Below are 16,514 nucleotides of genomic sequence, written 5' to 3'. Positions count from 1 at the left end.
AATGGCCTCTTCTTAGGTCATAAGTTATTGTTTTTCTAAATAACAAACATCCAATAAATATAGCGAGATAATACAAAGACATCACAAGATATGATCTTCGAACAGTGACACAATCAGCAACATTTGATGAGCACATCCTACAACTGGAACAATGGAGCGCTTTGTTTCGGAATCACCACCACAGCGCACACCATGCAGCAGTTGGTCTGAAAAGTTAAGGCTGCCCTCTTCTGGTCACTGACTGAATACCAGTGAGCCTGAAGTGCATGAACCAGGCAGTGTCTATACTGCCATTTACTATTCAAACTGTTGACTGATTTTCTCAATACTGAATTGACTGTATTAAAACTCTTCACATTCAGGGCTTTTATATGTTAAGTATATCTTATTTTGTCAAACCAAGAAAACAAACATAAACCATTATGGAGGCAACAGCTGTAAAAGCAAAAGTGCATGATCTATTGAGTGCTAGATTGTAATGTATTTGTTGTTAAATGTCAATTGTGCTGTAGTATTTTTGTTTGCCCCCACGAAGCTCAGCAATCACTGTTGTGTCAGGTATTCATTATCCCAATAATGTCACAAACAAACAACAACAAAAACCCACAGATGGCTCACCTAGCCAGGCCCTCCTCATACACATAGATGAGGACTGGGTCGTATGATGTTACCAACACGTACAACCGCACGTCAAACTTAAACTCTGTGAAAAAAACAAAAACTAGAGTCAGTCACACGGATTAATCAGAATGCCAAAACAATCCTTACAAATTAAGATGTGTCTGTAGCAAATAAATGGTGAAGAACATACCATCTATCAGTAGTGGGTTATTAATATAGCGAGACACCAAGATGTTCTCATCCATTGAAATCTGATTTGGCTGCAGATGACACACACAAAAACACATAAAGACAAGACATAAAGACACAATGAGGAAGATGAAGGCAGTAAATCATAATCACCTTAACATGTCAATAAGTGTCAACTGAGCAGGTAACACAGCAACTTATATTGTAGAATATTTACTAAAGTGATGATGGCTTTTTTTAACTGAAGTGCAACCTCGTCTAACAAACTCAATCAACATCTCTCAATAGCAAAGTATGAATAGCACTGCCATGTAAGGTTTTTATGTTTCACAGTGCTCCATTCTGTATATTCATACGTACAGCATTGAACACAAAATTCCAAATAGATGATGTGACACTGCTGTTAACCATTAACATCAAAGAATCGTCAAGAAAAGTTGGAGATTGCAATGACACTGGCCATAGCGGGTCAACATTCAATAACAGCCTATAAAAACACAATCTGGTGGTGGGAGATGGGTCATTTATGAGGTTGAAATGTGTTGCAGGTGGCGAAGTTGAGAAGAGATGGGATGGAGGGGGAAGGCAGGGTAACCTCAGTGCTGGCTACAGTTCAGAGAAAACCTGAACCAAAAAAATGAACGTATTTCTTTCTTCTCTCCAAATATCGCTCTGACATTCTTTCCACTGTTTCATAAAAATGCCTGAGAAGAAGAAGGATCGTGCATATGTTTTCCAAGAATGAGAACCTTGTTGAGCTTCTCCAAAAGCCGGGGCCTTGGAAGAGTGTGATTTACTCCACAAAGCTTATTAATGTCTGAAACACTGGTTAATACTTATTTCAAAGAAAGCTGTATCTGCACATCCCTCCACACACAAAAAAAAAACATCTGGCCAATGAACACAGTTCACACACAGTATTGTTTAAGTTACTATGCTTATACTTAACTCCCACTGAGTTTGTCATTAATGTCAAATTTTTACACACAATATTTAGTTAGCTTAGCTTAAAGATTAGTTGATTCCCTCTGTTTCCAGTGTATGCTAACCTAAGCCAACCACCTGCTGGCTGTAGCTTCAAAGTTATCCTACAGACATGTGACTGGTATCAATCTACCCACCTTACTCTCAGCAAGAAAGCATATAAGTGCACTTCCCAAGATGTCAAACTGTTCCTTTAACACACTGCTTTTCTCATACAGATCTCACATGCAAACACGTAGAACATAAACCTCTGCTAAGTTTGTTTTCAATTTCTGTCCCATGTGCATGTGAGAGAATGTGTTGTTCCAGTCCCCCACATTCAAGTGCTATTTTACACACTGTTTTAAACAAAAAGCATAGAAATAAAACACACATTTTTATGTGATTTCCTTATTCCCTATCCAAACGACACATGTCGGCCAATTCACTCCAACCTCAAACACAGGTTTATTTTGGGTCATTGCATTAGTCTGAGAGGGGTTATAGAGCAGTGGTTCCCAACCTGACCGCAAGATTTAAGGGATAAGAAAGAAAAGAAAAAAACATATTTCTGTTACACAAAACTAAGTACGACCTTGAGGGTTGATTCTTGTCACTAGATATGGAAACATTTCACAAGAAAAAAAGTAGGAATAAAATAAACAACATTTATTTTGACTAGAATATCACAAGGTCCACTTACTTGTTTGTTGTTTTTTTGCGGGGCTTCCAGCTCCGGAAACCCTTTATTCACTTATAGTTTATCATTAATAGTTTAATTGAAACAAAATCTCTGATTGTTTTACATGAACTGAATATCTTGGAGTTTTTAAACTGTTGGTCGCACGCACAAAAAAAACTCATCATGGACTCTTGAACATAATGATGAGAACATTTTTATTTTGTACTATTTTATGATGTTTTATAGACCAAACAACAAATTAATTACTTGAGAAAATAAGGGGCAGATTAACAGTATAACTTGTTGCAGTCCTACTTTTACCTCTTGCGGTCTCTAAAGGTCTAAAAATCAAACAATTCGAGAAGAAGAAGAAAAATACTCTTTTTACGGCGTCACAAGCCAAAAATATTATAGATTGTTGAAGGCTGTATTAGAGAATAATAACTCCTGTGGGTAATATCACTCACATTGCTGACCAAGTAGATGCCTCTACCTCTGGAAGATGCTACTGGTTTAATAATCCAGGGGCCCTTGTCCTTGGCAAAACAATCTGAGATTGAAGCAGGAGAGACAAGAAGAAGATGTATAATGTACTGTATATGTTCAGAATGGGCAATGCTTGTAAACATATGAGAAAGACAGGTCGGGATCCGGTGAGTAGTGTCTTACTGCAGAACTCCTGGTACTCAGAGGGAAGCACAAAGGTCTGAGGAACAATATGGAAGTTTTTGAAGCCATGAATCTGCTGCATTCGCTGGATGTTTTTATACAGACGGTCTTTGCGCGTCAATTCATATGACCTGAAATTGAGCAGAGCCTCCAGTTTAAAATGCTCCAGCACTCCGGTCCACAGTTCCAAAACTGACAGAACAAAAATATACACATACATAACAGCAATAGATCGCCCTCTGCCTGACAGTATGATTCATTTCATGTTTCAGAGTGGCATGGGTCCAAACTAAATGCTTTGCAGTTGAAGCCAACAAACACATCACTTGAACTGACGGGCTTAGAATGGCTCAGTGGTGATATTTATAACATAGAAAACAGTGGCAACACACTCATACATTTCAACAGTCTGTCATACCTGGGAAAGTGGTTGACCTTCTGGAAGTCTTGAAGGCTGCGTAGTATGTAAGGCTTGAGGTGAGATCCTGTCCACATGAGGTTGAAGTCATTGCTGTTTGGGTGAACCTTAAAAAACAGACAAAATGATTGACTTCACTTGACAAGATGGATCAAAACATTTAGATTCAGTACACACAGAGCAAATGACGTTTGCAAAGGGATCAATGCAAAAGCATAAAACAATTAGCCATTGCTGTTTATATGTTCTGTAGAGTTCCCAGTCACCGACAGCAGTATTATATTCTGATGTCCATCACATATGACAGCTCAGTGGAATTGAATCTAAGAAGCAGATCAGACACTCCAGCAATAACCTGAAGAAACATAGCTGGCTCTACAGAAATTATCACGTAAGAACTCACAGATTTTCATCACCCTGATGTTATTTTATCTGTTTAGTTTTGTTTTATTCCAACAATTTGTTAGGAGGCAGAATTCACATGGCCGTTTGGTGTCTAGGGGGGAGACAGATGTTTGCAATAAAGGCTTATTAAAGTTTGGCTCTATTGTGGCTGTGGTAGACACTCGTCTGCCTTTGATGATGGGTTAGCGGGAGTCAAGAAGCATTGAAATGAAATAAAAAGGGAATTAATTGTAACTTCTAGCAAAAAGCCCTAATAGAGATTGTGTGCTCTCGTGAAACAGGATTAATGCTCTTGAGGTCAGTTTTGTTTTTTCTTTGGTGCATTCCCGGGCTTTGACATCGGCACTATTAGTCAAATGAGATAGAAACAGCCCTACTATCCCTTATCGTACACAGAAGAGATGTACATAATGTATGCAGCTGAAAACCAATGCTGCTGTTTTGCAAGATTTAGACTAATCTTTTCAAATGCGCATAATTTAGTGGAGAAAATTACCTCATGGAATCCATGATTGGCCAGTATTCCCCGTACCAGGCGGCTCTCAGTGCGCACAATCTTGAAGGCCATATTATAGCGCTCTATGGACACCAAATTATTGTTAGTATGCAACTTACTGAGGGCTCCACATTTTAAGCATATTGTCACTCTTTTTTTCTCAGAGTTATTTTGTAGCTTCAACAAATGTGGTGTACCTCCAGTAGAGCAGATATTCCCATCTTTTGAAACTGCAGCTTCAGGGAAAAACAAGAGAACTGGGATGGACTTGCTGAGGCCACTCCAGGCAATGCAGGGATTGTCTCTAGTGGACAAACAATTAGATGATACACACTCACAGTGAAAGGCATATTTTTAACAGTCTGGGACACACAGAAAATCTAATAATCTGAAGAAATAAATATTTGACTTCCCGCTAACAATCCTATACAGATGCACTGTGGCGTTCATTCCCGGATGATGTGAACTAACCTACATGGATAGTTTACTTAATGCTGAGGGAATGTTTCCCGACATGGCAGACAGAAACAGAACCACACACATTTTCAGGAGGTGCTGGGCAATAACAAACCCATGTACTGTACTAACAAACACCCTTGTAAAACAGCAGATTATCTGATAGTGCCAGACACAGCCCGCTTATCAGGGGCTAAAAATAAGATAAGGTAGCATGATGATGGAGTACAACTCAATCAGGCATGGCCGGTCTTGATAAGTAAGAGAGGCATGTAAACAATTGCTGCCCTGAGCTTAAGTATCTAGGCATGTCAAACAATCTAGTAGATATCTTTTACACAGTGGTGTCTTCGTTGCACGCCCATAAACAAGGTGTTTTGATCATATTTAAGCCTGTCGTTTATTTTATACATGAACCACCATCGAGACTACTGAGATACTACACACAAGATGTGAAGGTCCAAGACAGAAAGCCATACTGTAGCAATCTCAGTAATATTTCAGTAAAGTATGACCATTTAGGTTGCAAATATTTGATTAAATATGCAAATATGCAAGCAGTTACATCTGTATGCCTCCTGTGTATTCCTGTAATGCTATACTTTGTTATCCTTTAAACTTTTACATAAACTTTTACATCACGTTAAAGTCAACTAATAAATAAAGTGATGACATCAATGTAAGAGTTGAGGAGAAAAAGGTTAACAGGTTGAAATCAAATGTGCAGCCGATGCTTGTTTGGTACAGTGAAATTAGACAGGGTGTACTGCAGATACTCATTTTCTGTAACATAAAATCAAAGGGTTTTACTATAGTAGTGTGTGAGTAAAAATGCACCCCCATCAGTAAAAGGAGCACTGGTCACCGGGAGGATAATACCAAGCAATCCAAACTAGGAGGAGATAGAAATTAGCCTAAAAGCAGACACAGTGGCTCTCGGTATGCTATGACTAAGTATAGCTTAAGAGGGAATTAGCTGCCTGAGACAAGATAACATATAGACCAACTGTTATAGCTAAAATCTACAGCTACTCTTCTTCTCTTTTATTCAGTTACATTTTCATCAATTATGCAAAATGAAAGCTTCCTGAAGGCTTTGTTTTGTCTAAATGTATCTTGGCATAAATTATTAAACAGGGCTCCTTCTGTAATCCTGCATACATTACATTACACAATCAATATCCTACGGCAAGTTGCAAAGACAAAGACTTTGGAACAGCCAGTAAAAACGTGAATATCGTGTCACATTAATACTATATTTAAAGAGGAATCTTCAGGTGAGGTATTACAGGAGGCTCAGTAGGCTAAGAACCTAACTGACACTGAAGGCAACCTGTGTAATTTAGACAGCCATGTCCACGAGCTGCAGTGAACAAAATCCTACTGACTACTATAAAAGCAATGCAAGCATATCAATGGATAAGTCTGTTTTCAAAGAGAAATGACTCCCACAAAAGTGTATTTGATAAGAAATGAAACAACATAGGTAAATATAATGTAACACAAGAATGAATATTCTGGTTTCGTATGACATCAGTGTGTGTTCTAATGTGGAAGTTTGCATAGACTTGATCAACACTAAGGTGGCTGGATACGGCAACACCCCTTTAAAAGGTTTTTGGGGGAGTTTTTCCAAATCTTAATCAAAAGTAATATCTAATAATACTCTGTCTACTGTAGAATCATATAACAGTTAGTGCCTGTGGTGTACAGCAGTCAGCATAAGAAAAGATTTGTCAGTTTAAAAAAGGAATCAAAAGCCTCATCTTCTACTTACACATAAGGACCCATTTCTGAGCTAATTTTCTTTTTCTGTTGTCATGTTTATTTTGCCTGTGTTCAAGTCACACACAGTCTAACACTTACTCTTGCTCGTCTTCTGAAGAGGACTCGGAGTCCTCCTTGCTATCACGGATCACAGCAGGCATCTTCACAGTATAAGGGGACGAGCTGCCCGGTGAAAAATCTTCCTGGGATCAAGTGTCTAGGTTTTATCATGGCACCTAAAACGCTACCACCTCCAACTGCAAAACACATCAGCCATTGAATAGCTCAACGTCGGTCCATTCATGCCAAATGATAACCATATTACAAAGACTCGCTAACAAAGACTAGCGTTAAAGCTTTCCAAAAACAACTTAGCACACGTCAGTGGTGGTGAAATTATCTTTCTATTAACGTTACAGTTAAAAGAATAACGTTATTGTTACGTTAACACGAAACCCAGACAGTCAAACAAGAGTTAGGTAACGTTAAATAAGACGTAATGTTACTTTAGGTGTGGGAAGCTAGCTAGCTAACCAGGTAACGTTAGATAAGGTAGGTAGATGTTATGCCATACAAGTACACATCAACGTAAACTTGCCTTTATCTCTGAGAGCGTGCTAACTGCTAGCTAGCGTTAGCCGTTTTAGCCATAGACAGGGCCAGTTGATCTTAGCGGTTATGTCCCTGGTAACTACAACAACTGACTGAGTAGCAACAGAGCAAGGAGCATGCGCAGTCGCGAACATTCTTTCTTGTCCACCAGACCAAACTTTGCACTGCATCCGTCCAGTGGTGGGACCATAGAACATACCGTATTCTATGTTTTATCTTTATCTTTATCTATATCTATATTCTATTACTAAACTGTTCTATATCTTTGGGTGGAACTAGACTGTAACCTTATAAAAAGATTAATTTACAGCATGGATGTATTAAGAGATTTACAGTGGGGGGACTCTATATATATGCGCGGGACGTGCATTATGCTGTCAAATGAAAAGAGCGCACATTGTTTTTTATAAAGGTAAATATGGTGTAAAAGGTGAGAGCATGTAGAATGCGATGTAATGTGAGAACTTGCAGAACAAAGCTCTCACCTTGCACCATATTTACCTTCATAGTTCCTGTGTTTGAACAAGAACATGCACAAAAAAAGAAATGTTTGTATTGATACACATATTATTAGCAGATATATTATAAAATGTATAAATATAAAATTAAATATTTAAACCATTGTTATAACTTCGTTAATTAACGTCGTTCAGGATAACTTGGAATTTTATTTATTTTCTCTTATTTTATTTTCTTCTTTATGTTGATTTGTTAAGTATAAGCTCCTAGGTTTTGTTTATATGCTAAACCCGAGGCAAAAGCTCTATTTTTGAAGTGACTTTGTAAAAATGCCTTGTTTGTTTGTATATCTGTATTCTGAATGAAAAAACAACATTGTACTTCCTGTACTAGTACAGATTTGACGAAGACGCCAAGTCCCAACAGAGCATCCTCCTGTTCTACATCTGCTCTTTGTTTGAACGCAGCCTAGCCTAATAGTCAATAGGTGACCGGGTTCTTAGTTTCTATTGGTTGGCAGAGAAAGTAGGTGGAACCTGAATGCTCGTATGGGCCAATCATTTGAATGGTACGATTGGATGGAGCCATTTCTTAAAATCTGTTATTGGTCAACCCCACAGTCCAAGATTGAAAGTCGGTTGGCTTGACTACACCTAATTGTTTTATATCCAGTTCTCTCTTGTTTCGTCCCACTCAGGAACGTGTCCTCATGGTAGTTTTATAGAGGCCGCCAGGTAAATATACGCACAATTCATAAATGTTTTAACCCGGTACAGTAACGTCAGGCTGCTATGTCACGTTTGTTATTGCTGAATATTTCTTGCTAGCTCATATGTGGTCTTCCTGTGTTGTGTCGGTTAACATGAAGCAGACATCTGTTATTCGGATTGTAATACGACCAGCCAGCTGCACTTTCATTAGCCTTGAGTTGCTGTTTATCCTGCACAGATAAACAACGCTAACTTATCTTTCGGACAGGTGCGTCTCACAGACAGAAGACATGAGTCGCTTTCTGAACGTCCTGCGCAGCTGGTTGGTGATGGTGTCCGTCATTGCGATTGGAAACACCGTGCAGAGTTTCAAAGACCACAGTTTTTTGTCAGAGAAGCTCTACACAGGCACACCAGAGTTTGGTGAGCAAACTAGGTTTGATTGACAAAACCTAATGGACATTACAGATGGGACAACATTAAATGTCACATAATCATATTTTTCACTCAACCGAGCATGATTTTTGGGGTTGTCAGGTTCAGGATTTGGTGAAATGATTCCTTAGAAAATATATACGTTTATGAAATAGCATTGAACAGAAAAAAATGCTATCTGAAATTTGTATCAGCTGCTCAGACAACATTTGTATATGACTCATTTATGTAAACAATGAATAACAATATTCAATTTTAGAGTCACACCTACTGGATTCAAGAGACGAAAATCATTTTTTTAACAGTTAAAAAGCAGTGCTCTCTGGATAATGTAAAGGTGACAGTTTCTAATGAACCCAAACATAGCATCTTTGGCATATTAGTACTGCAATTTCTTATTATCAGCCAACATATATATGCTACATATACTGATAGCAATATAGTAGGCTATTTGTATTAAGCTAATATTGGCCCAGACAGTTTATCGATCTGGCTTGAATCAAAAATGTGTAAATTAAATAAGTTTAGGCAGACTTATAAACATGACAATATCGTGATATAAATTTTTTTTTTCTCTTTTTTTTTAAACTCCTACATTCCTGATTTTCTACTTCTCATTTCCTTAGTGAATGGTCTCCAAGCTCGAACATTTGGCATTTGGACGCTGCTGTCGTCTATCATTCGCTGTTCCTGTGCCATTGATATCCAGAACAGAACGTAAGACAGCTTCTCACTTCCTGCACCTTGTTTCTGTTGGCAGTCTTCATACTGTATTGTCTTACTGTGTATCATACCGACTCCTGCAGGCTGTATCACATCACCTTATGGACATTTGTGCTGGCTTTGGGTCACTTCTTGTCGGAAGCCTTCATCTACAAAACTGCTCCTCTGACTATCGGTGTCATGGCACCTCTCATTGTGGCAAGTGAGTATGGACTGTTCTTAGGAGGGATGGGAAATATCTTATTTTACATGATCCCATTTTTGATTACATTTTGACATGTCTTTCTAGCTTTCTCCATCATAGGAATGCTGATTGGATTCCAGTGTATCCAAGAGCCACAAGAGGAAGTTGCAGCACGACAGAAGAAGCGTAACTGAATCCTGGCTGTTTGATTTTCCTCCCACATCCACAATGACAACCAGACACTAGTGGACTGGTCCTAGTGTGCTGCTTCTGATTGTACATTACTTTTTTACTGTAACACTGTCTATAGACTATATACATCTCTATGTGGGCTGTATTTAATGTTTATTAAATTAACAGTTCACTGTGCAATCAAAAATGGTTTGACGTGATGATCTACCAAAGAACTCCGATGACTTTATATCATCTGACTCTATGCTATGCTCCTCATTGCTAAGTCTCATAAACACAAATATCATCAATTTTTCTCAATGTTTGTGCTGTCTTATGTAATGTTTCTACACCGAATTATTGTCATATAAAACTTTAAGAAAATGAAATGATTAGATTTGGGATGATATATATTTATAAACTACATGTGAAAAATAAGTTGTGAGACATCTTGTTTCCAAGGGTGTAATTGTGTTTTTTGACAAACATTTAATATTTATGCTGCACTGTAAAATGTACTAAAACACCACTGAAAGAATAACTCACAACATTCATTATAAAAACCGTAAACTCACTAGACAGCTTGCCACAACATATCAAGTAAAACACGCTAAATAACAAACTCTACAAATGCTGATAACATAGCATGAACTTCATTTCTCATTAACAATTTTACAAGCTAAGTAGTATTACACAAAAAAAACATTTTCTTGTGCAAAATGACAACTGCAGTAGATCGACTTGCCTTCCATCATGTTTTGAGCTGTGCTGTCAGTCATGTTCCAGAGGCTCTCACATGTTCATCCAGTTTATGTATCACCAATTATTTTGTAGAGATCACTTACAGTAAAACAAGGACAAAACTGATGCACAGCATCAATCAAATATATAATCAGCAGTTTGCAGAAGTAATACTTCCATGTGATCCTGAATGACAGGCACAGAGGAGCCTTGTTGATCTGACTGCCATGACAGGAAAACACAGCACAGTGTTTAGTCTGCATTAAACACTAACACTCAATAGAATGCTTCAGCAGTGTAAAGACTCAGTTCACTTACACACAATATTGGTCCAATATGAAGAACCACAGTTTGAATATTGCTCATTAGATGCATGGGATACAACATTAACACTAATCAGAGGGGGACTGTAAAAGCTTACGAAAGTTAAGTGAAAGAGTGTAGTAATGTAGGAGTCACTGAAGTTGCTGTTGCATTGTACTGAAAGGACATATAAAATGCCTACATTAGATACAATAATATTCACAAAGAGGATTTTGTGTAGGGGTGTAAAAACCATCGAGCTTCCTTGTGCATGACTGACTTGTGCTTTGTTTGGGATGAGCTAAGTTTCAGTTGCGATATTCGTGTGACTCTAGTGTTCAGGCCAGAGTGTGGTGTTCAGGGCTGCAGGGTTTTTTAGACCTAACAGGAGGCTGCTCAGTATGTTCACTCTCCATGTGCTCACTCTTCACAGCAGCTTTTTCTTCTTCTATGTGGCCGTCTGTGCATGTTTATTTGACGTTTATGTGTCAGTATTTCTATTTTAATCTGTACACGGTATCTTTGACAGTCTATCCTCCTTAGAACCTCCTCTCTTTCAGGACTTCAGGGTGAGAGACGGCTCCTTCTAGATCAGCTTTCGCTTTCTGTAAAAGAAGACGACAGAAAACAATTAAAATTGTATCGTCCAACAAATGAGTAAAAGTGTAGTTTTTAAGACAAATTTTCAACTCATCACAGCCTTGAGGAAGACAACAGAATGTTAACATAGACCAAAATTATTTTGTACATTATTATTAAATAAACACCTTAAAACATAAACCTTTTTCATTAAAGGTGCCCTAAGCGATGTCACATGTGTTTTAGGCTAGGACATTTGTTGTCACACACAGCAAACATCTGCTCACTATCCGCGAGCTGTCTGTCCCCTGAACACACTGTAAAATAACACGGTCTCTGTATACAGCCCAGGGTCTACAAACAGCAACAAAAACAAGCTGTGCCCCACCTGCACCACGAAGCATACACAAACAGCGTTCCAGCCAATAACCAACAAGAAGGATTTGGGGGTGGGGCTTGGGGGCATTTGGGATGAGGTAAAGGGAGGGGCAAGCTAATCTCGTTTTGTTTAAAATACTTCTAACGTCAACAAGAAGTAACGTCACCCAACATGCTTAGAGAACCATTAAATCTATAATTCAGAAATTGTTATTTACTCATCAAAACCATCCTCAATTCGGTTAGTACTGTCAGTTAATCACAAATGTCAAATACATATATAGAGCAAGACAAAGTTGATACAAAGTGACAATAAACAAAACAACTGCTGGAAGTTATAGGGACTTTTATAGGACGCTGAAATCCTGGGATAAACAGTTTTATTCCAAAATAATAGAAGGTAAACCTGTTTATTTTGATTGTGAAGTGGAGCCGAATGTACTGCAGTTCAGTAGTAACAACCTCAAGTATTAAAAATACCTGTTATCTAATTTTGGAAATTGAAAGACAACGTGGTCTGTAACAGTTTTGTTGAACGTTCTGGAGATTTCAGTGGCATTTTGAAATTGAAGATAAGGTTTGTTTACTGTCACATGTTACTGTTAATGTTACATGTCCGCCTGCCTGTCTGCCTGCCTGCCTGCCTGCCTGCCTGCCTGCCTGTGTGTGTTTGTGTGGTACTTGTGTTTACTTGGTGTAAAGACGGTGAGCCCCTACCTTGGCAGGTGTGTGTTTGGATTTTAGTGAGGTTGTGGTTTTATGTGAAGACTGCCGTTGCCAGTGGCCGCTGCACGTTGTGGCCCCGTAGTCCTACATCGATGACACAGAGCCTGTAGGCTAGAACGATAGCTTGGGTGTCACACCTCTGAGGGGCCACCTCATCCTCCACCATCTTACCCCACCCCCACCAAACCCTGCACACCCAACTGTCTGCTACGTGCACTCTACCCCAGCAGCTCCACTTGCACTGCCTTTAGTGAGGAGAAAACTGTGTTGAGTTCAAAGTCATCTGGCAGCAAAGCATGCTGAGATGTAACAGTATTTGTTTGGCCTTATTTATTTAGAAATATTTTACATTTATTCACCTATTACTTATTTCAACTGTTTCGTTGTCTATCTCACGGCTGCTGGTCTTATTTCTAACAAATTTAACAGAACTGGATTATTAATAAAAGAAGGAAACTAGTGGTGGTCAATTTAATGTATCTTATTTAAGATATACTAGTGTGCAGGATTACTGGAACTTTTCATTTAGTGCATGTTGTTAGAATTGGATTGTTATGATGTTTGTTTAAAATGACATTCATTGTTAATAATTTAGAGGTGATTCTGAGCAGCTGGAGGCCACTGGGTTTATTTTTTGTTCAACTACATTTAAACATGTGATACATGTGGACTATTGAGCAAATAGATGCTTTTGTTTCAGTTTAACTTAATAGATTAAACCAGTTTATTTTTTTTTTATTAACAGTGGCTATTGGTGTGGTATTATCACATTATTACAGTGTTTCACGAACTGATTAGTACAGATTACTGATCTGTGTGACAGCTGTCAAGTGTACATCTTTGCAGAAGTGAAAACAAAATTAGGTTTTTATAGCAACAGCTGGGAAACATACTGTTAGAGCAAGCTGGACAGCTGTCAGACAACACAGAATTGTGCCGTATTTAATAATAGAGAATGGTGTAGAAGTGCAACCCATGCTTTGCTCGTGAGTACCTGCAGCAGTGCATGAGAACCATTCAGAGTGACCACAGACATCTAACACATTCCTTCTCCAAAGGGATGTGAAGATCCCACCTCAGACTTTATGTAGTGTACACAGATGTATTTACACTCACTGCCTGCACCTCAGACTGTTGTAGATTGGCCTTCTGGCGTCGGAGGTTGGACTTGATGAATCCTGCGATAAAGGAGAGGGAAAAGCTTAGCTTTTTTAGTTGTGGTGGACTTTTGGTTTAAAATCACAAATAGAAAATGGCACATCAGTGGTGACTCACTTCTGTAATTCAATGTGTTTTAGGTTGAAATAGAAAAACAGGGAGAACGCAGAAGGTAATTCAAAGCAGGTGCCTAGACAGCACTAATCGTACTATATCTTAGTGTTACTTCCACATACCTGTCAGTTTCAGGATCTTTAAAATGAGGTAACACATTCCATACAAAATAGCAACAGGGGTTTTGTTCCACAACCCTATGTATCAGATAAATTAGTTGTTATGCGTTAAAAATGAGCCTTGTTGATCTGACTGCCATGACAGGAAAACACAGCACAGTGCTTAGTCTGCATTAAACACTAACACTCAATAGAATGTGTAGTGGACATTTTTTCTCAGATTAAACAAAACAAACTCAAAGTCAAACAGCCACTGAGGCACTGAAGTAGTGAATCTAACGCAAAGATAAAAACACTCATTGTCCTGGCAGAGATGGCATTTTGTGAGGTTTATTTATCCAGTTCTCGGCAAACAATCATTTTAAACCAAGGAACAATGGCGTCTTTGCCAAAGTCATTATTTCTGTTTTAATCTGTACACGGTATCTGTGACAGCCTATCTTCCTTAAAACTTCCGCTCTTTCAGGACTTCAGGTGAAGAGACACAATCTCTCACACACACACAGACACACACACAGACACAGACACACAGGCCACACACACACCACACACACACACACACACACACACACACACACACACACAACACCACACACACACGCACACACCACACACAGCACGCAACAACACACACACACGCGCACACACACACAAAGCTTGTGGACTGGGGGATAAGAGGTGCATAAATATTGCTTTGACAAAAGCAGCTCTCATTCCAGCAATGCAAAAAATGCCAAAGAAAATGTTTTAACGCATTATTAGCAAAACTGTAAGAGCTGTTAAGACCTGTGGACATCAAATGTGACAGACAAGGTCCACAATAACCTGGGGCTTAAAATTAGTCTAAAGACCGTGTCATCACGACAGTAAACCTTCTCGTAGCCACCATTTCTTAAGACTTAAATCTTTGTCAAAATTAATGACTTCTTGATATAAAATTGGCATGTTTTGCAATTAGGCATTGTTCAAATTGAAACATTTTTACCTGTGATCATCTTTGTAAATTTCTAAGTAATTATATTGTAGCTTTTTTTTTTTTATCGGGATCCAAAGCCATGAAGATAACATTAAGAGTTTAGTGAGATGTTGTATACGATGAGTTGGCATAACAAATCTCAGATGACTCCTACTACTGTCACCTCTCTCCCCCTGACCGTCCCGGCCCGCCGGCTTAAGATGGCGGACCATCACCAACGACTTCCCCCTGCCACATCCTTCGCATTCCAAACAGCACAGGCGCCTCCTAATTCTCCCCTGCAATGCAAAAAATGCCAAAGAAAATGTTTTAACGCTTATTAGCAAACTGTAAGAGCTGTTAAGACCTGTGGACATCAAATGTGACAGACAAGGTCCACAATAACCTGGGCTTAAAATTGTCTAAAGACCGTGTCATCCCGACAGTAAACCTTCGCGTTAATCAATTTTAAAAGAGAATATTATTTTTGCTTGATCTAAAGCATTAACGAATAAAATTCTGTAATTTTCATTAAATTGTGCCTTTAATAAATGGGGATTTTCATTTAGCCACTAGAGGGCATCCTTATCCTATGAAAGATACCAATGTGCTGCGTGTAACTAAATAAACATAAGGGCCTGGCTTAAATATTGCTTCACTTCTGTGTTAAAATTCCATTTAATATCATGTGCATCCACAATTGCTGACAGGAGTTCAATGTTCACTGTTTTTGAAGTTGTAAGCATTGGGACAGGAGAGGTGTATATGTTGAGGAAACAGAGATGTTAATATTTTACCTGTCAGAACTGTTCCTATTAGCAGGAAGCTACTCAGGAAGATGTTTCCTGCTAAAGTGCCCCATCTATCAATAATCTTCCCTTGGGAGATGGTGAAAATGATTCCAAAGATCTGAAAGAAGATTTCAAAAATTGTACAGCCACAAATCAACAACTTGTGTATTCTGTTTTTTGATGTTGTTCATGGTAGCATTACTGACCTGAGCTGAACAGTTAAGCAGTCCAGACGAGGTTCCCTCTGATTCTGGATAGGTAAGCTCTACTGCAAACTCAAAGCCCAGAGGTAGATATCCTGTCATGAAGAAGCTGCAGGCAGACAGAGAGACACACAATGACACACACACACACACACACACACATGCAGGCAGACACACACACACACACACACACATACACACACACACACACACACAAGGTCAAATAAAGGCTTAAAGAAAAGTGTGTGATCTGCTGTAGTTTTCATCCCAACCAAAGAAGGAATATAAAAAACACAAATTTAAAAGTAGGGCAAGTGTATATGGCTGTACAATACATCCTGTCTGGGTTTCAGTAATGAAAGCCAACAAAGGAATCACTATGCAAACCAGTTATGGGCTTACAGTTTTTTTTCCAGCTGCTTACACATGTTTTCAAAACTATGTCTTCTTTTTGCAAAACTCTACACACAATTCCCAAAACTGCACA

General features: G+C 38.7%; 3 protein-coding genes across 11 annotated transcripts in view; 1 reads left to right on the top strand and 2 right to left on the bottom strand.

Annotated features, from left to right (window-relative positions):
- Positions 1-7,410, bottom strand: part of ttll5 (tubulin tyrosine ligase-like family, member 5) — a 46,973-nt gene extending 39,563 nt beyond the window's left edge. For 4 of the 5 annotated variants that reach the window (XM_032500306.1, XM_032500310.1, XM_032500307.1 and 1 more), the window contains exons 1-9: positions 7,265-7,410; positions 6,766-6,923; positions 4,641-4,747; positions 4,444-4,526; positions 3,543-3,649; positions 3,125-3,255; positions 2,923-3,005; positions 812-881; positions 619-703 (exon numbers count right to left, since the gene is read on the bottom strand). In XM_032500306.1, the coding sequence (XP_032356197.1) occupies positions 619-703; positions 812-881; positions 2,923-3,005; positions 3,125-3,255; positions 3,543-3,649; positions 4,444-4,526; positions 4,641-4,747; positions 6,766-6,827 (728 nt within the window). In that variant the 5' untranslated portion in view covers positions 6,828-6,923; positions 7,265-7,410. The remainder of the gene's footprint in view (positions 1-618; positions 704-811; positions 882-2,922; positions 3,006-3,124; positions 3,256-3,542; positions 3,650-4,443; positions 4,527-4,640; positions 4,748-6,765; positions 6,924-7,264) is intronic. The other variant, XM_032500309.1, reaches the window with a different exon arrangement.
- A 911-nt stretch (positions 7,411-8,321) lies between these two features.
- Positions 8,322-10,409, top strand: erg28 (ergosterol biosynthesis 28 homolog). The gene is made up of 5 exons (XM_032500336.1): positions 8,322-8,471; positions 8,716-8,870; positions 9,509-9,599; positions 9,689-9,807; positions 9,895-10,409. The coding sequence occupies exons 2-5, from the start codon at positions 8,738-8,740 to the stop codon at positions 9,981-9,983; spliced, it is 432 nt and encodes a 143-aa protein (XP_032356227.1). The 5' UTR covers positions 8,322-8,471; positions 8,716-8,737; the 3' UTR covers positions 9,984-10,409.
- The window catches only part of flvcr2a (FLVCR choline and putative heme transporter 2a), a 21,454-nt gene continuing 15,062 nt past the window's right edge, over positions 10,123-16,514 (bottom strand). For 2 of the 5 annotated variants that reach the window (XM_032500317.1, XM_032500321.1), the window contains exons 7-10: positions 16,031-16,136; positions 15,831-15,942; positions 13,798-13,865; positions 10,123-11,609 (exon numbers count right to left, since the gene is read on the bottom strand). In XM_032500317.1, the coding sequence (XP_032356208.1) occupies positions 11,544-11,609; positions 13,798-13,865; positions 15,831-15,942; positions 16,031-16,136 (352 nt within the window). In that variant the 3' untranslated portion in view covers positions 10,123-11,543. Of the gene's footprint in view, positions 11,610-12,585; positions 12,799-13,797; positions 13,866-15,830; positions 15,943-16,030; positions 16,137-16,514 lie in introns of those variants that run through there. The other 3 variants (XR_004326934.1, XM_032500318.1, XM_032500320.1) reach the window with 3 other exon arrangements.

Source organism: Etheostoma spectabile, chromosome 20 (assembly GCF_008692095.1).
Source record: "Etheostoma spectabile isolate EspeVRDwgs_2016 chromosome 20, UIUC_Espe_1.0, whole genome shotgun sequence".
NCBI classification, from domain to species: domain Eukaryota; kingdom Metazoa; phylum Chordata; class Actinopteri; order Perciformes; family Percidae; genus Etheostoma; species Etheostoma spectabile.
The sequence above is the reverse complement of the archived record's forward strand: the minus strand, read 5'-3'. Positions and strand labels throughout refer to the sequence as shown.

Bases quoted from the DNA above. Each gene is read 5' to 3' on its own strand.
- erg28 (XM_032500336.1), top strand. From the start codon at position 8,738: ATGAGTCGCTTTCTGAACGTCCTGCGCAGCTGGTTGGTGATGGTGTCC. The intron at 8,871-9,508 runs GTGAGCAAACTA...TCATTTCCTTAG, and splicing joins CACAGGCACACCAGAGTTTG to TGAATGGTCTCCAAGCTCGA. The intron at 9,600-9,688 runs GTAAGACAGCTT...CGACTCCTGCAG, and splicing joins ATTGATATCCAGAACAGAAC to GCTGTATCACATCACCTTAT.